General features: G+C 58.5%; 2 protein-coding genes across 4 annotated transcripts; one reads left to right on the forward strand and one right to left on the reverse strand.

The window, feature by feature from the left end:
- Positions 1-1,581: 1,581 nt before the first annotated feature.
- OCEL1 (occludin/ELL domain containing 1) lies at positions 1,582-3,839 on the forward strand. 2 transcript variants are annotated; one of them, XM_082651826.1, is made up of 6 exons: positions 1,582-1,687; positions 2,048-2,224; positions 2,347-2,546; positions 2,760-2,925; positions 3,157-3,210; positions 3,688-3,839. In XM_082651826.1, exons 2-6 carry the CDS (start codon positions 2,147-2,149, stop codon positions 3,730-3,732), a joined length of 543 nt encoding a protein of 180 aa, XP_082507952.1. In that variant the 5' UTR covers positions 1,582-1,687; positions 2,048-2,146; the 3' UTR covers positions 3,733-3,839. The 2 variants fall into 2 exon arrangements, with proteins under 2 accessions (XP_082507952.1, XP_082507951.1); XM_082651825.1 differs by having other exon boundaries at positions 3,455-3,831.
- Positions 3,840-5,942: 2,103 nt separating this feature from the next.
- On the reverse strand, positions 5,943-16,425 carry NR2F6 (nuclear receptor subfamily 2 group F member 6). 2 transcript variants are annotated; one of them, XM_082650271.1, is made up of 4 exons: positions 15,495-16,425; positions 11,570-11,664; positions 7,993-8,577; positions 5,943-6,659 (listed from the first exon to the last, which is right to left on the reverse strand). In XM_082650271.1, exons 1-4 carry the CDS (start codon positions 15,779-15,781, stop codon positions 6,385-6,387), a joined length of 1,242 nt encoding a protein of 413 aa, XP_082506397.1. In that variant the 5' UTR covers positions 15,782-16,425; the 3' UTR covers positions 5,943-6,384. The 2 variants fall into 2 exon arrangements, with proteins under 2 accessions (XP_082506397.1, XP_082506398.1); XM_082650272.1 differs by lacking the exon at positions 5,943-6,659 and adding an exon at positions 6,666-7,771.
- Positions 16,426-17,547: the final 1,122 nt, after the last annotated feature.

Consider the following 17,547-nt stretch of genomic DNA (forward strand, 5'->3'; position numbering starts at 1 on the left):
TGCTTACCCCCACTCCAGATGTCATTGGCAAAGTCTGTCAGGGGGGTGACTGAGGGAGCTTGGGAAGGAAGAGTGGACAGGAGGTGTCTGTCCCAAACCATGGGAGCATGACATGCATGGAGTTGCCCATGTGGACCCCACCCCCAAAACCACCAGGAAGAGCTTTTAAAAACTCTAGTGGCAGTTTTTAAAGCTTTTCTGAAAGCTCTAGTGGCAACTTTTAAAAACTAGATCATAAGAAGGAGGCTCGTGCTTGTGACTCAGGGATGGTTCATTATTAGGAAGCATTAGTGGCCACATTAATGCACCAGGAAACAAAAATCAAAGGGTGAAATGGTACTTTGTACTGTTCACAGCATCCATTACTCAAAGTCTCTTAATTAAAAATAAGGAATAGATGGATGTTTTCCTCATTGAACTGAAAAACCTCAAGCCAAAGGCAGTGTTGAGTTTAACGGGCAAATACTCGAAGTTTTGCCATCAAAGTGAAGAAAGTGAGGTGGGGATGGGGGGATGCCCACGGTCCACCCACCCCCTCACTTGATTTAATATTGTCTGGAGATGCTAGTCAATGAAACTAGACAAGAAAAAGAAATGAAATTTTAAAATGAGAAAAGAGGTAAAATTATTGGTAGATAATGCAACTGTCTATATAAACTATCCAAGCAAACTAACAAAAAGCTATTTCAATAAAAGAATTTAGTAAACCAGCAAGGGACTTAATGAATATTTAAATTAGTTTACTATATGCAAAAAAAATAGCTGCAAAATATATTGGAAGATCCCATTTATAATAGTAAAAGATACACTATCTGGTTAAATTAACATCCTTGATATACAGAAAGCTCCTAAAAATCAAAAAGAAAGAAAAAAAAAAGACTTGCAGGAAATAGGAAAAGAAATACAAATGGTTTCTGAATTTTTTCACACACCATATTAGATTAGGCAAGATTTAAAACTTTGAAAATACACTTACAGGAAACTGATACCATTGAGGTTGCAAAGGTTGTGGGAAAACCAGCTGATTAGAGCATCAATGGCACAACCTCACTGAGGAAAAACTTGACAGTATTTTTCCAAATTAAAATACACAGGTCCCTTTTGCCCGGGCAATTCTGGGCAATTCCACTTCTAGGAGTTCCACATAATCCTCCACAATCGGCCAAAGAAATGTGCACTTGAATCTTTTTTCTACAGTATTGTCTGTAGTGAGGAAAATGTGTCATTGAATTAGAATCTCTCTGTAAGGAGACACAATTAACTGCTGCCTCTGGAGACAAGGGTGGGTGAGAAATTCACTTTGCCCTGCGCCTCTTTTCTATCTGAATTTTCTAAACATGCCTCCAATAATTATTTAAAGACATATTTTTAAAATATAACCAATGGAAAAAATACATATAACCGCTGAGTAAATAGATAAGTTCTCCAAAACCACCAGTTTTTCAGACATAAACTGAGGGTCGGAAAGGGTGGGTCACCAGCCCCAAACACACAACAGGTAGAGGTCTCTGTTGGACTCTGGGCAAGGGTGCGGTTCGCCAAACCCCGCCCCCTTGCCGCCAGCCCCGCCCCCGACCTGCGGAGCGACCCAGCCAGTTGAGTCCAGCCTGTAGTTAATGCACTACACGGACTCGAGCGCCTCTCTTCGGGAGCGGACCCAGACTCGGAGCCCCATACGCTGGGACAGGTGACCCCGGGAGGGAGTGGTTCTTGCGGCCCGCTGCCGGGCCGGAGATCCCGGGGGTCTTCTCGGGGGCGGTGTCCACGGGCTCCACATACCCCTGCGGCAGAGGTTGCGACCGCGCAGGGGTTAACGCGAGCCAATCCTGGTCTGCGTGGTGACGTAACGGTTCATAGCGCTCTTTCGGGTTACGCACTGGGCGGCAGGGTCTGGGGATCTCTGAAGGCCAATGGCGTGCGTCTATGCAAATGAGGGCGGAGCTGGAGAACGCGCCGCTGATGGAGAATTGGCCGTTCCGTGAGCAGCTTCCCCGTGAGTCCTCCCACCTTACCGTCCTCCAATCGCATCCTCCTCCTGTGTCCACAGTCCGCCCGCCGACCACCCCCGCCACGCGCGGGCCACGACTCCTCCCGCAGGGCCCGCCCACCGGTGCGGGGACGCCCGAGCGGCACCACCCCGAAGCCAATGCCCACCCGGGAGGCCCCGCAGACCCGCGGCTCCCGGGGGAACTTGCAAACCCGCCCTCCTGGCCCTGGTCCCCCGGTGAGTCTGAATGGGAGGAATGTCCCCAGGCTGAGCCTAGGCAAAGGATACATTCCCCCCTGTATAATGGATCCCGGCTGACCCTCGTTAACTCCAAACCATGATTCCTGCGGCATCTGCAGCGACTGGTGCCTGGAGGCCTCGAACCCAGCGCGCCCCGCCCTCTGTGCCAGCCTCAGCCCGGAGCACACGGGACAAGGCCCAAGAAGATTATATTTGAGGATGAGCTGCCCTCCCGGACCCTCCTGGGCTCCAAGAAGTCTGTTAGAGCCGTCCCCGGGGGACATGGGCCTAGGCCCCACCCCGTGCCTGACTATGAGCTGTGAGTGGCCCCCTGTGGTTCCTGACTTCTGGGAACATGGAAGGAGCACTGAGGCTGGGGCTTTGACAAGTGAATACGAGTTTACCAAATAGTAAACAGAGAAAAAGGGCATTTGGGGCTAGGAACCCAACATGGACAAAGAAAAATTACACTGATTGGGGAAAAGAGAGGAATTCTTTACACTCATACTCTGACCCCCTGTCAACCTGGTAGTAAGTATCCACCAGTGAGCAACGAGAAGGATCGGAGCCGCTATGCTGCAGTGTTCCAGGACCAGTACCCAGAGTTCTTGGAGCTTCAGCAGGAGGTGGGCTCTGCACAGGCAAAGCTCCAGCAGCTGGAGGCCCTGCTGAACTCACTGCCCCCACCCCGAAGCCAGGTTAGCACCCAGGTGGAAACCCCCATCCTACAACCCTTCCAGGTAGCCCAGGCCTCCGGAAACCCACTGGGCTCAGATCTCTGGGCCTCTTCCTCCTCCAGGCTGGGCAGGTACCACAGCACATAGGCCAAGATCAGCCCTTGACAAGGTCCACTTTGTCTGAGCCTCAGTTTCCCCATCCCTCCTTGGGTCCTGTGTTCCCTGAGCACCCCCTTCCTTCTCCTTTGGCAGAAGGAGGCCCATGTTGCTGCCCGTGTCTGGAGGGAATTTGAGAAGAAGCAGTTGGTGAGTCATGCCTCTTGAATCCTACAGCCTGTCCTTTGCACCCCCCTACACATACACACACACACACACACACACACACACACACACACACACACACACACTCCCAGGAGGCTGGGACACTTGTGCCTGCCCAGTTTCAAGGAAAGAAAACTGAGGCTCAGAGAGGAAAATGCAAAAGGTCAAGCAGCTTGAGAGCCATAGGCCAGACTGCCACAAGGACTTACCTGGATCTTGCCCTGCTCAGGACCCCAGCTTCCTGGACAAGCAGGCTCGCTGCCACTACCTGAAGGGCAAACTAAGGCACCTCAAGACTCAGATCCAGAAATTCGATGACCAGGGAGACAGCGAGGGCTCTGTGTACTTCTGAGTGTCCTGGCAAACAGGCAGAGGGAAACATTGGAGTCGGGGTGCCACCCTGCCCTTGCTTCTCTTCCTACCTCCTGGCCTTAGCTCTTGCTATTGCCCCGCCTGGGGTAGCCGTCCCTGATTTCAGATGCCTTCGCCCTTGAGGCTGAGATCTGATGGTCCCTCCTCCAGGAAGGCTTCTCAGGACCTCCTCCAGGACCCCCAGGGAGATCCCAGATCTCAGCCCATCCCCTGGAAGAGGTCCTGCTCTTCATCCCAGTGGAATAAACACTTATTAAATACCGACTGTGTACAGCTGCTTGAAACTCCTGATTTCACTCGTTGTCACCAAAAAATTGTTTTTCCAGAAGAAAAAAATTAAGGTTATGAGAAAGGGACTTGTCCAGGGTCTCTGGGTGAGCTGTGAACCCTAGTCTGTCTGGGGGCGCTCCCTCTCCTCTAAGAGCCTTCAAGTGGGAAGCAGAGGGGCTGACATCTAGCATCACCTCCTTGGCCAGGAGGGTCCCCTGATGTCCACTGCATGCCAGGCCCTGGGTAGAGTGGATGGGACACAGGTAGCACCAGGCTCTGTGTGGGGCCCTGTGATGGTGGCCCAGCAGCTACTTTGAGTCTTGGCCTCCCAGGGGAGTCACAGGGAAAAGGGACAGTCAGGAAGACTGGGGGCAGGGAAGGCAGTGCCAGCCACTGGGTCACAGAGAGGCCTCAGTCCCAGGACTGATCCTCAAGAAACCCATGTCCTCAAGAGAGCCCAGTGTGACAGAGCAATGACAGAGGGCTGGACCCGGACAGCAGAGTCCTAACAACCAGGGAGGCTCAAGATGTCTTCCTGCCAAAGAGGCCATATGGGTAGGGTTTTGTAGGAGAAGTAGGAGTTCAGCAGACAGGCCTGGACAGGCATCCAAGTCTCTGGCCGACTGGAAGCAGGACAGATACCATGGTCTTGGTCAGTCCACAGATGTTCTGTGAATCTGAGAAATGGGGCATTGCTGTCCAGGCCAACTGGAATGGACAGACATTCACTTATGCACAGTACAGCTCACAAAACACCTACCGATTAGAAACCAGCCCAGCCACCAATGGGAGAGCCCAGTAGCCTCTCCCTCCCATTCCCACCTCAGTCCCCTTCCGGGAACAGGGCACACCCAAAAGACCCTCGTTCCTTCCTCCCCGCCTTCCCAGACCTCCTCCGAGACAGACATGGGGGAGCCTGGGGTGCCAGTGGAGAGCATTCTGGGGGACTGGGACTGCCTTAGGGCTGAGCACTGGCCTAGCCTGCAGGGTGAGACCTGAGTTCTTTGCTCACTGTTTTCAAAGGGGCATCTCTGATAAAGGGCTTGTCTTTGCCTGACAAGACCTGTCAGGATCAACAGATGCCACCCACCACCACGATCTGGGCCCTTTCTAGCCATCCCCTAGAGCCACAGTCCTGGCAATACATTCCATAGGTGCCTTTCCCACCACAGAGCTGAGCCACAGACTTCCGAGGACAGGGTGGCAAGCTCCCTGGTGCTGCATCACTGCACATCAACTCAAGTCCTCATTTCAAAGTCTGTCCTTAGAGGTCCTCACCTTCCAAGTGCCAATTTTCAAAACAGGAGTTTTTTTTAGTTACATGTGAGAAGAAACCAAATTCAAACTGGCTCAGGCACAAAAGGGGAAGTCTGGGCTCATGGAACTTAAACACCCGAGGGTTTCAGGTATGGCTTGACGCAGGGAAATTGGTCTTTCTCTTTTGGCTCTGCTTTGCTTTAATGATATCCTCCGAATTCCCAACCCTGCCATTGAATCTCATTGGCCAGCTCTGGGCCACGTGCCCTCCCTAAAGCAGTCGCTGTGGCCAGGGAAATGGAGGGTTCTGTCTGGGCTGAGATCATGTGACAAAACTAGCCCCAGATGTTTCTCCCGAGGATACTGGGGCCCAGATGATTAAGGGCCGACCAAAGAAAAACAATAAAGGGAATTCCCTGGCAGTCCAGTGGTTAGAACTCGGCACTTTCACTGCTGTGGGTCCCGGGTTCAATACCTGGTCAGGGAACTAAGATCCCGCAAGCCGTGTGGCACGGCCAAGAAAAGAAACAAGTGTTTGGTCTAAGGCTCATGTTAATCTATGAGGCTCACCCTCCTAAGCCAGAATCTGAATTCAAACCTGAGCCATCTGCTAAGCTCAACTCTTACAGACTCACTGGCTGACCTCGGGCCCCCCTTCCTGCCCCCAGCTGCAGATCCCCCACAAAACTGTCCAACAGAAACAGAAAGTAGGGCTGTTGTTAGGTTGTGGGTGTTCCAGATGGCTGGGAGTGGGTAGCCATGGTAGGGCGCCCTCCGTGCCACCCTCCCCTCACAAAGATGACAGAGGCTGTGCAGGTAGGAAACTTCTTTATTATTGGCCTTAATTCATCCATCATGTAGTGTCCAACGTGGATTACGTGTCCAGAGGATCCGCCTGGTACACGCTACCCTTGCCCGGGTGCAGCTGCCCCTCCAGTCCAGATGCCAGGACTTTGTCCATCACACCAGAGAAGCCACTGCACCATGAGTTCATGCTTGGGGCACCAAGGGACACGGCTGCCCTGGGAGTGGACCCTCAGTCTCGCCCCTCATCTTGACCAGGGCTTCTGGGGAAGACTTGGCTGGAGCCTAGACAGTCTTTTTTGGTTTCATGATCACTTAGAAAACAAAAAACACAAACATTTCACAGTCTTTAAAAAACAGGAGTCTGAGGAGGGAAGCCGGGGTCCTCTGCCTGGGGGCCCCCACTGGAGGCTTGAGCATGTGTCCCTGGAGGTCTGCAGACCCGGCCCTGTCCAGTCACTGGCCCGAGCCGTAGGGCCAGTTGAAGGTACTTCCCGACAGCAGCATGTCTCGGATCAGCGTCTCAATGGGTGTCTTGCCCACCAGGCGCATGAAGAACAGCTGGGAGATGAGGGAGGCGGGGACGGCACGCAGGGCAGGGAGCCGCAGCAGCAGGCGCCCAAAGCGCTGGGGCTGTGATGGGTACTGGGCCCGCACATACTCGGTGAGGGCCACCTGGGCCTTCTCCTGCAGGCTCTCCACGTGCGCTGGGTCTGAGAGGCCACAGGCATCTGGGAGACAAGGGAAAGGTCAGAAGAGGAGGTGGCGGGAGGACACAGGACCCCAGGGCTGACGGGGGAGCGGGGGCACCACTCAGGGCTGTTGATACAGAACGAGGGCACTCAGGAGGTGGGAGATGGGGGCCTAGGTCACAAATGGCAGTGTTGGTCCTCAAGAAATATTAAGGTGGCTTCATCCAAGGACGATGGCACAGGGGTGCAGGCGGTGATGTCTCAAGGGTGGAGGGGCCCTGACTAAAGCATTTAGCAGGGAGACAAGTTCTAATCAAGCTCAAGGGGAAGAAGAGGCTGGGGAGGGGACTTGGGGAGGAAAGCAAAGCCTAGAGGGGGTATTCAGACACCCCAGAGGGGCCTGCGATGTGAGTGAAGATGACAGCCCCATGAATGGGGGCAGAGAAAGTCTCCTGGGGAAATAAGGAGGGGCAAAGCCATATTTATTGGATGAAAGCCACCTCCCGGAGTAGCCTGTGTCTGGTTCCCGCATCCCTGGCCCCAAGGAGACACCTAGTGGGGCCTCCTTCCAGAGCGCAGAGCCAGCTGCGCCACTCCCTGGAATAAAGCAGGGCTTTGGCTGCTGGACGGTTACCAAAGACACCTAAGGAAGCACACGGCTCCGCTCGGAGTCCCGCCCCTCGGTGGGAGGGGCTCCAAGCCACACCCCCTACCCTCTCCAGCTCAGCGAGGGGTGGCCCCTGGAGGCGGGTCAGGGGGCAGGTTGGGAGCCCTGGGTCAGAGGTCTAGGGGCCCCAGGAATCTGGGAGTGGAGAGCCCAGGGGAAGCCAGAACCAGGTGTCAAGGCACCCCTGCCTGGCAGCTCTCCATAAGTGGTCAGTAACAAGAAGAGAACCCTGAATTAGCAGATGAGGGTCAGAGGGTTTGGGGAGGACAACAGAGATCAGGGAATGAGGGCCAGAACCAGGTGGGGGGACCTCTCCTCCCGCGTCCCCCCACTTGTCATTCTGCTGTCAGTGCCCACTGAGCACGATGAGTACCTTGATGAGGGGGTGAAGGATGGGGGGTCTCAGGGAGCCTGGGAATCAGGGAGAGAGGCTGTGGGGCCGTGAGTCACGGGTCCGAACAGGGATCGAAGTTCTTAGGGAGACCTGGGATCGGGGGTGGGGCCATCAGGGTGTCACACCGCCCGCATCACCTCCTCCACTGTCCCCCATCAACGCTCAAGGCGCTTTCAGGGACACAAGTCTGGCTAGCTGTGGATCAGGGAGTGAAGGGCTAAGGCGGCCGGGGCCAGGGTCAGGATCTAGGTCGCACCCCTCCCTCCCACCCCTCCCACGGCCTCAGAGCCCCCCATTTCAGGTCATCTCACCAGGCGTGAAGAGCGCGATGGCCTTGAGGCAGCCGTACTCCGCCGAGTCGACCTGCAGGCGGCCCAGCTTGTCCACCTGCTCCTGGAAGGCGCGCACCTGGTCCATGAAGGCCACGGCGCGCTCGGCGGCCATGGGTGCAGCGTGCAGGCCGGCGGCGGCCAGCAGCGGCGCCGTGTGCAGGGGCAGCGCCGCCTGCGCCGCGTTCAGCACGAAGAGCTCGCTCCAGCTGAGGCGCAGCAGCGCCACCTGGTCAGCCACCGGCAGCTCGGGGAAGAAGGGCGCGTGGCGCGCCCACTCCACGGTGCTGAAGAGCAGCCGCGCAGCCAGCTCGCACACGTTGTCGATGCCCAGCACCGCGCCCGCTGCGCCGCCCCCTGCGCCGAACGCGCCCGCTGCGCCCGCGCCGAAGCGCCCAGCCGCCGCAGGGTAGGGCTCGGCGCGCAGCAGCTGCGCGATCAGCTCCGACACCGGCTGCCCCGGGAAGAGGTCTCCGCCGGCCGCCGCCAGCGCAGAGCCCGGGGGGCTGCCCGAGGAGGCTGCCACGGCGCCAGGCAGCGAGTGCGGAATGCGGCCGCGCTGCACCGCTGCGAGGGGGAGATGGAGATGGGGGGGCGGGGAAGAGGGGAGATAGCCAGCCCCGCAGGAAATGAGGGAGGGACAGGAGAGGGAGGAGGGGAGAAGGGAGGGGTGGAATCAGGAGATGGGAGAGAGGGAGTGACGAAAATGGGATAGGAAGGGGATTGAGGAATACGGGAAACCAGAGAGGGGTGAGTGGGGTGTGAGGAAAAGGGAGTGGGGGGGGGGAAGGAAGGAGGCGGAAGGTGGGTACCCGGAGAGAGTGGGCGGGGGGCCAAGTAGGGAGGAATAAGGGGAGGAGATAAAGTTATCAAAGGGTCACTCAGCCCCCTCCCCTCCAAGCCCCCCAGCTCAGCCCTTCCCTGGACCCCCAATCCCCACCTCATGGGCACAAAGCTTGTTGGGATGACAGAGGCCAAGGTCTTGCATGCCCCACCCTGCTCTGCCCTGTGCCCTCAGCCTGAGTCCAGGTCCAGCCACCATCCAACTCCTACTTCCTTCAGAGAAGGGCCATGACCCTGGGACAGGGGGAACCTTCCCAGGTGGGAATGGGACCACTGGGTGAGGGCTAATTTAATTCACACCTGGCCCCCTCCTACTGGACTGTGTGAGCTCTCCTCCGCAGCCAGGGAGACTAAACCTGTCAATCATGTCCTCATCTGTCAATCATAGGGGTCCAAGACCTGAGAATGGGTCCAGGGAGCGATCACCTTCCCTAGGACTTGGGGCACATGGCCAGCCTACCCCTAAAACAAGTGATCAGTATGGGCTGAGCACTGATCTCTCCTATGGAGAGACCTCCCAGCCCCACCCTCCAGGTCATGGCCCCCTAGAGCAGGTCTCATCTCTCTGGGTCTCTGCAGTGACCTCAGTGCTAAGAGTGGAGTCCTGGCCAGTAGCAAGTGCTCAGTAAACATGTGATTCCATCAGTAACCTTGCCTATGAGCGGGGAGGACCAATTGCTGGCCTTGGCCAGTGCCCCCAGTGATCAGGTTGGTGAGAAGAGGGAAGCTGAGGTGCAAAGAGGGGAGAGGTGGCTGCATGCCAGCCTGGCCTGTGCCACAGAGGGAGGGGCGGAGGGGTTGACTGGGCTGGGTGCCAGGCAGAGACTAATTAATGAGTTTTAATGAGGTGGAATGCCCTGTCTCACCACCTCCATGAACTTCTGGTCAACCCACCACGAAGCAGATGGGGAGGGGGATGCAAGTGGGAGCCAGGGGCTAGCAGAGCTGATCAGGGAAACAGGGGCTTGGATTCAAGCCTTGCTCCATGTGATTTCGAAGTCTCAGAATCATCTGTCAAATGAGTGTAGCCAGATGAGGCCCGAGAGAGAGTGAATCCCAGTCAATCCCGGGCCCACTTGGTTCTAAACCCCACCCCCACCATTCTTCCACCATCCAGCCACGTTTCCACCTTAGGGCCTTTTGCACCTGCTGTTCCCGCTTCCTGAGAACCCCCTTCCCCAGCTCTTCCTCCTCATTCAGCCAGGACTGTGGGTTCAAATCCCAACCACAGTTCTATTGCTCTCTGTGCTGTCTTCCCATTTATAAAAAATGCAGTTAATAAAAATGGTGATGATGATGAGACCAATCACTGAATTTACATGAGAATGTATCTAACTTGCTTAGAATAGCATTCGGCACTTAGTGAGAGCTAAATGGATAGTAACTCAAGCCAAGAAACATTTATTAAGCACCTTATGGGTTTCGGGGCTGGTCTAGGCACTGGGGATATGTCAAAAACCAAGACAGACAAAAGTCTCTGACCTTGAGGAGAACATCCTGATAGAGGAACAAGTAAATTATAAAGCAAGATAGATGGCCGGAAATAAAGAGGGGATGGCGAAGGGTAATCAGGAGGGCTTCTCTGAGGAGGTGCTGTTTGAGCAAATCTTAAAGGAGGCAAGGGAGGAAGCCATGCAGGTGACTGGGCAAGCGTTCCAGGCAGAGGGAACAACCTGTGCAAAGGCCCTGAGATAGGGCTGTGCTTGGGGCATGACCTGAGATTATTATTTCCACCCCGAGACTTTACAGATCTGAAGCCCTGATAAGATGTATATCAGGAGTTTAGGTCAGATCAACAAGTGGAGGTAAAATCCAGGTTGGCGGGGGGGGGGGGGCGGAGAGACAGTCACCCCCACACTTAAAATGACCAAAGGGAGTGACGAGACGGTCTTAAGAGAAAGAGTCTGAGCAGCTGTCCCAGCTTCTCCCACAGAGGCCCAGCAGAGGAGAAACCATCTTTAGAGCAGGAGAGACTCAGGTTAGATGCAGGGAAGAACTGCTGGCCTGGCTCATGAGAGTCCAGGCAGAGACATGAAGCCCAGCACAGGGGCCACCACTGAAATGGGCCAGATTCTGCTCCCAAGCCCAGACACCCATGTACAAGTCTCTGAGTTCCACTTGAATTCTAAGAGTGCTTGGTGGAGTTCTAGACCCAGCTGCCCCGCGTGTATCCACCCAAGTCCCCAGGGCAAGGACAAGAGGCTGGGCCTCCCTCTGGCTCCCAGTGCCCCGGTCAGGCGGAAAGGTAAGCTGCCCTTTGCCTTAGTCAGGTGAGTTCCTGCCTTGGGCAAACACAAGGCAGGGGGTGGAGGGTGGAGGGTGGAGGGAAAGCAAATCAAATAAAAAAATACATCCTTGTTCAGAAAGCGGTAGCCTGGCTAGAGGGCAGGGGGGTCACCAGGGTATCAGGGCCAGGGAACCTGCCTCTGAGGCCGGGGTGGGGCCTGGGGAGGGTGGGGGAAGAACAATTCTAAAATGGGCCGGAGTCAGGGAGTCCCTTGCATCCCAGTTCTGCAGCAGCCACCAGACAGCCACGGATAATTGGATTCCTCCAGCCCAGGGCCAAACCCAGGCCCACGGGATCTCAGGATCATTGGTGGTAACGAGGTTAGCAGGCACCAGACCCCGCCCTCCAAAGCTCCCAGACCCCAAAAGAAGGAGTAAAGGGCAGGCCATTTGTTCATCCCCTGCCTGCACCACCCCAGCAGGTACTCACCCTCCTTCCTCATGCCCACCCGGAAACACTTCTTGAGGCGGCAGTACTGGCACTGGTTCCGGTGATGCTGGTCAATCTGGCAGTCACGGTTGGACCTGTGGGCATGCAGAGGTCACCATGGGGGTTACCGTGACACCCACATCCTGCCCCTGGAGCCACCTTGGGAGACACCTTTAAAGGCTGCCCCTGAGAACCACCAGCCCCCCACCAACCTCGGCTGGGCAAGTGGCCCCAAAGTGGCACAGAGGCTAGGCCTGCAAAGAGGAAAGGACAATTCGGGTGAGTGCCACAGATGAAGAGCACACCAGAGTGGATATGTTGGAACTGGGTTTTTGTTTTTTTGTTTTTTTTTGTTTTTTGCAATACGTGGGCCTCTCACTGTTGTGCCCTCTCCCGTTGCAGAGCACAGGCTCCAGACGCGCAGGCTCAGCGGCCGTGGCTCACGGGCCCAGCCGCTCCGCAGCATGTGGGATCTTCCCGGACCGGGGCACAAACCCGTGTCCCCTGCATTGGCAGGCAGACTCTCAACCACTGCGCCACCAGGGAAGCCCTGGAACTGGGTTTTGAAGGATGATCAGAAATTCCCCAGGGAAACAGAGGCAGTTCCAGGCAGAGTGGGCAAAAAGGGCAAAAGGTTGGAAATGCCAAAATATGAAGGCCTAAATAGTTTCACTTTACTTGGTCACTGTCAGGCCAAGGGTCAGGTTCTTTGTCCCAAGGGCAATGTGAGAGCAGAGAAGGAACATGGTCAGGGAGCAAGGCTTTGTGAGTTGACTAAGAGACTAGGAGCCAGGCCAGTCCTCTAGGGGGTCACAGGACTGTGGAGCCCCAGCATTACTGCCCTACACAAGGCCACCACGAACAAACGATGAACGAACGAATGAGTGAATGAACAAATGAACTCCTGTACCCCTTTAAGATCCCAAACCCCTTCTCTGGCAAGAACGTCCAATTCCTAACTGAGTCCAAGAAGCTTCCTCTGGGTGGCCCTCAGGGATTGTTGTTGCCTCTTCCAGGGATGGGACAGGTGGCCCCGCCCTGTGAGGCAATGAGTTCCCATCCAGGGTCAGTCCCTAGCAGGAAGGTTCAGGCCTTTGTTCTTCAAATGTCCCCAGCACCTTTTCCCCGGCCCCTGCCCCTGTGCTCCCTCCCTATCTCTCTCCACCCTGGGCTCAGGGCCTTTTGAGGCCCAGGCTTGGGGCAGACACCCTGGAGTCCCAGCTGGGCACCAAGAGGGTACCTAGAGACAGTCACAAAGTAAAACAAACACTTAATGAAGTTAAAAATCAAACACATCTCAACTGCAGACACCCAGCCCTGATCTTTGGGCTGTGACTTCTCCACTGAGCCTTGGTTTCCTCATCTGAAAATGGGAGGCCAGAGGCCAATTCTACATGGAATGCACTCATTCTGGAGAAATTGGGGGCGTGGGGGGAGGGCGTCAAGACCCAAGCCCCAGCTGCGAGTCCCAGTGGCAGATTTAGGAGAGCTGAGGCTCTGCAAGGCCTCTGTGTCCTGCAGCGCCAGCCTCTGAGCCCAGGCCCCTGTGTCCCACCAGCCTGAGCCCCCAGGAAGAGGCCTTACTAGGGCAAAGGGAGCTCAGGCAGAACCAGAACAAAGCCCAGCAGGCATGCAGTGGGAGGGTCCTGGGCAGCCGCGTGGAAACAGCCAGGCCTGGGGCAGGCAGGCAGGCAGGAGCCTGGCTCAGGGCCCTCAGACCTCAGGAGAGGCCCTGAGCCTTCTGCCTCAACTTCCCCAGCTGTAAAGTCAGGACAGAGCTTCTGTCCCTCCAGATGAGGAAACAGTAAGTTCTACCTGTCATCCCACCTAAAGAGCACATGCTTCGCCGAACCCCACAGTCCAATTCAGCCTCCTCCCTGGGCTCTGGCTTCCAGTCCAATTGGATCATAGCCCTGTCTTGCTCACACACCCTTCATGGCTCCCCACTGACCTCAGTCCAGCATTTCAGACCCACTCACCTCTAACTTCTCCTATGCCTGGGTGGTCTCATCTTACATCACTGCTCCCCCAAACCTGCCACTGAGTGTTTGCTGTAGCTACACTCTGCAGGAGTGCCCTCTGCTTCTATCTGCTAAACCCCTCATGTTTCAAGGCCCACCTCCAGTGGCCTTCCTCTCTGACCCTTAGGCAGAGCCCCTTGTTCCCTCCTGGGACCGCAGACCATCCCTCCCTCTGGCCCAACCCACACCGCACAAGCTGGGGACACCTGTGTCTCCCCAAACTGGGAGAGGGCTGGGCTTGGAGCCAGGGTCTTTTCTAGGGGGCCGGCATCAAGTCACCCAGGCCAGGCCCTGAGGGGACTTTGCTGAATCAATCTGAGGCTCAGAGAGAAGCAGTGACTTCACCAGGTCACACAGCAGAGACCTTCTGAAGAACCTGCCAGCCCCAAACCATGGCCCTTCTCCCCGACCTTGGTGCTCCCTGCTCCCACTCTCAGAGAGCCTCTGGGACCCCAAAACTACCTGAGCCCCTCCTCTGCCCTCCCTAAAGACCTGGCCAGAGAGCAGGCAGCTATTCCAGCAGCAAAAATGAGGCCAAAGTCTGGTGGCCCAGTTAGCACTGGAGGAGAGAGTTAAGCCAGCTCCCCCACACACACAGCCACCCCAGACATGCTGGACCTGGGGCCAAACTCCTGCTTCAGGTGCCTGGGGCTCCGCCCAGTGGCCTTGCCAACAAGCCCTCCACCAGCAGCTCTCGCTGGGGACACCCTGACCCAGACTCAGCTGCCCCTCTCTTCCCAACCCCACAGTTCCCCTTGCTAAGCCCCAAGTGGAGCAGGGTCTCTCCCCGGGTGACCCAGGGCAGGCACCAAGAGCGTTCTGGGCCTCGGTTTTGCCCATCTGGAAAATGGGACTCTCCAAACTGGCTCTACAGAGCCCAAGCATGTTCCTGGAGGATGCAGAGTAGGGGCTTGTCAATGGAGCAAAAGGAGGCTCACCAAAGAGTGGTGGGAAAGGGAGCCCTGGCCTGGACACTCAATGCCAGCGGCTTCTCCCCCCACACCTAATGCCCCAGAACTAAGGAGAGAAGCTAGCACGGCCACACCCTGTCAGCGGGGACTCCAACCTAGGACAGTCCAGGGCTGCTTCTTGGAAACATTCATGCCCACCCTGTCTCAGAGCGGACCAAAGTTTCAGGGATTTTCCAGGAGCCCAGCTCTGCACCAACTCCTGGGTGGGGGTGGGGGTGGGGGAGCGAACAGCCAAGATGCGGTCAAATCCCGCCACCCCCCCGGACCTCGAGCAGGAGTTTCCGGTGACCCAAAGCCCAGGGTGAGCCAGGGCTGGGGTGAGGGGGGGGCGGGGGTTCCCCCGGTGAGCAGGCCCAACCCCACAGCAGGGGCCCCCACGCGAAGAAGGCTGCCCTGTGCCACCCCAGTTTCGCTCCCGCCGCAGCCTCGGTGGTCAGAGCGACTTTGGAAGTGATATTTGACCCCAAGGGCGCGCCGTATCGATCCGCGCGGCCGCAGACAATGGCCCCTGGACACTGTGAGCCCCACAGTCCAAGTTCCACGTTTGATTCCCGCGGGGTACCCCACGCGCCGAGATTCCCAAGAGAAGGGATGCCCTGGGGTCAGGGACCCACCCCTGACAGCACCACAACCCCTCCCCGCGCGGAGCTGACCCCTGTCCGGAGAAAAGGAAGGGAGGAAGGGGGAGCAAGTAACTAGGGCGGATGCCGCAAGGGACCACCTGAAGGGGGGACCTGCATCGATACAGCGCCGTCAGTATACACAATCCCAAGAATGTAATGGAGAGGGGGAAAAGGATCTGTGCCCCTATCTCAGACGGGAAGTGGAGACCCAGGGAAGGTCAGCGCCAGGCCCAAGGTGACCGAGCAGGTCAGAGGCCCGGCCCACAGCGGGGCCGGGTGCCCGGCGGCGGTGCGCTGATAGGGGGCTCACCGGCAGGTGTAGCTTAGGTTGCGGCGGATGCTCCGCTTGAAGAAGCTCTTGCAGCCCTCGCAGGTGAAGACGCCGTAGTGCTTGCCGCTCGACTTGTCCCCGCACACCACGCAGTCCACCTGCAGCCCCGGCCGCTCCTCGTCGCCTTGCTCAGCGTCGCTGGCGGCGCCGGGGGGTGAGGCCGAGTCTTCCTCCGCCGCGCGCGGGTAGCCGCCCGCCTTATCCACGCCGTTCGTGTCGCCGCCGCCGCCACCGGGGCCGCCCCAGCCGCCGGTCACCATGGCCATAGCCCCAGGGCAGCAGGGCCGGGGCGCCCCCTCCGCGCTCTTCCCTCGGGGCACCCCTCTCGACCCGGGGGACCCTACCCGGCGCGCATCCGGCCCCGGCGCGCCGGGGGCACCCGGCTGCACCCCCCAAAAAAGTTTTGCAGCAACTTCCTGCGGCCGGTCCGCGCGCCCGGGAGGAACAGGTCGGGCCGGTTCCAGGCCAACTTTCCCACGCGAGCGCGGGGCCAGGCCCGGGGCCGGGGGGGCGCGCTAGAGGTGCTGGCCGGGGGCCCCGGGGACTCGCGCCCCGCCGCCCTGGGGCCCCGGCGGGGGAGCTCGGGCCATGGCCCGGCCCAGGCTGCGCAGGGGGAGCCCTCTGGCCTGGCCGCCGCTCGGCCGAGGGCTGCGGCCAACTTAGCGGGCTGCCATCCGAGTGCGGGAGGCCGGGGGGAAAGTTTGGCCGCAAGTTGCTCGGCCGCCCGCGGCGGGGGGGAGGGGCGGCGGGCGCGCGCCGGGGCCGGTCACCGCGCCCCCTGAGTCCCCCAGGTCCCCCGGTGGCCGTTCGGGGCCTGCAGGGCCGCGGGCAGGCGCTTCCCGAGCTGCCGCCCCCGCTGCGGCCGCGCCCGCCCGGCCTGGGCCTGTGCCTGGGCCCGAGCCTCGCTCTCGCCGCCGCCGACCCCGCGCGCCGGCCTCGCGCTGCGGCCGGTTTGACACACAACGTTCCATTCGCGGGGCGGGCGGGGGGTGGGGGCGGGGGCAGGGGCGCGCGCCGCGGGCTGGGGGCGGGCGCTCGTTGCCCCGGCGACGGCCGCCCTTATAAGGACATGGGTGGCCGTGCGCGGCGCCCGGCGCCCAGGCCGGCGGGAGGGGCGAGGGCGGAGCGCGGGGCCGCACGGCCAGACCCTCCTCCCTCTCCCTCCCTCTCCCACTCCACTCCCACCCCCGCCCTCGCCCAGCTCCAGCCTTAACCCCCGCCGGGCCGCGGCGGGAGCCTGGGCCAGTGCTGCCCTCTGCCCTTCCGCAGCCTCGCCAAGATGTCTCTCTAAGGCCCTCCCCTCCACCTCCGGCCTTGGACGTTGTGTAGCTCAGCCGCCCTCGAGGCGCCCCTCGACACCACCCCCCTGCATTCCCGGCAGAAGCAATAATGGGGGGCCGGTTGCACCCGGGGGGCACGCCCCTGCGCAATACACACACACACACACACACACACACACACACACACACACACACCCTGGGGCATTTCTTTGCACAGTTGCATGATGGATTGTGTTTGCTTCCTCTTCCAGAAAGTCTCCGCGTCCGACCCCCACCCCACCCTTTCTCTGCTTGGGCTAACACCTGGTGCTCGGAATCTCCGGGGGGAAGGGATGTTGTGGTCTGCGGCCGGCGGGGGCGCGAGGTCGGGGGCGGGGGTGGGGTGGGGGGTGGCCTTCGCCAGAATTTCAGGCCTCTGTGGGCAGTGCGCCCACCCGCCCAGCGAGGCTGGAGGCGACAGGAATTCCCACCACCCCTGCGGGGCCTGCCCCTTTCCCCTTTAATTTCCTTTTCTTTCTGTGCTTCACAGAAAGGGCTTGGCCGGGGGCCGGCTGGACTACAGATGTCTCTTCCAGGCTCCCCAGAGCCTCCCAGTTGCCGTTCTGCCTCCACGTCACACACACACACACACACATATACACACACACACACACACACACCCCAAGACCCCGGGCTGGGGCAGCCAGCATATATTGCATATATTAAGCACTCTTTGTATGCCACCCCAGCCGCCCTGGGCAAAGAAACCTGGG

Source organism: Grampus griseus (assembly GCF_964374135.1).
Source record: "Grampus griseus genome assembly, chromosome: 3".
Lineage (NCBI taxonomy): Eukaryota > Metazoa > Chordata > Mammalia > Artiodactyla > Delphinidae > Grampus > Grampus griseus.

What these genes read in the sequence shown, in the direction of transcription:
- OCEL1 (XM_082651825.1), top strand. Translation starts at nt 2,147, where the DNA reads ATGCCCACCCGGGAGGCCCCGCAGACCCGCGGCTCCCGGGGGAACTTG. An exon ending in CTCCTGGCCCTGGTCCCCCG is followed by an intron (nt 2,225 to 2,346) that starts GTGAGTCTGAAT and finishes CGGCATCTGCAG; the next exon opens with CGACTGGTGCCTGGAGGCCT. An exon ending in CCCGTGCCTGACTATGAGCT is followed by an intron (nt 2,547 to 2,759) that starts GTGAGTGGCCCC and finishes TCAACCTGGTAG; the next exon opens with TAAGTATCCACCAGTGAGCA.
- NR2F6 (XM_082650271.1), bottom strand. Translation starts at nt 15,781, where the DNA reads ATGGCCATGGTGACCGGCGGCTGGGGCGGCCCCGGTGGCGGCGGCGGC. An exon ending in AACCTAAGCTACACCTGCCG is followed by an intron (nt 11,665 to 15,494) that starts GTGAGCCCCCTA and finishes GCATGCCCACAG; the next exon opens with GTCCAACCGTGACTGCCAGA. An exon ending in CATCGCGCTCTTCACGCCTG is followed by an intron (nt 6,660 to 7,992) that starts GTGAGATGACCT and finishes CTTGTCTCCCAG; the next exon opens with ATGCCTGTGGCCTCTCAGAC.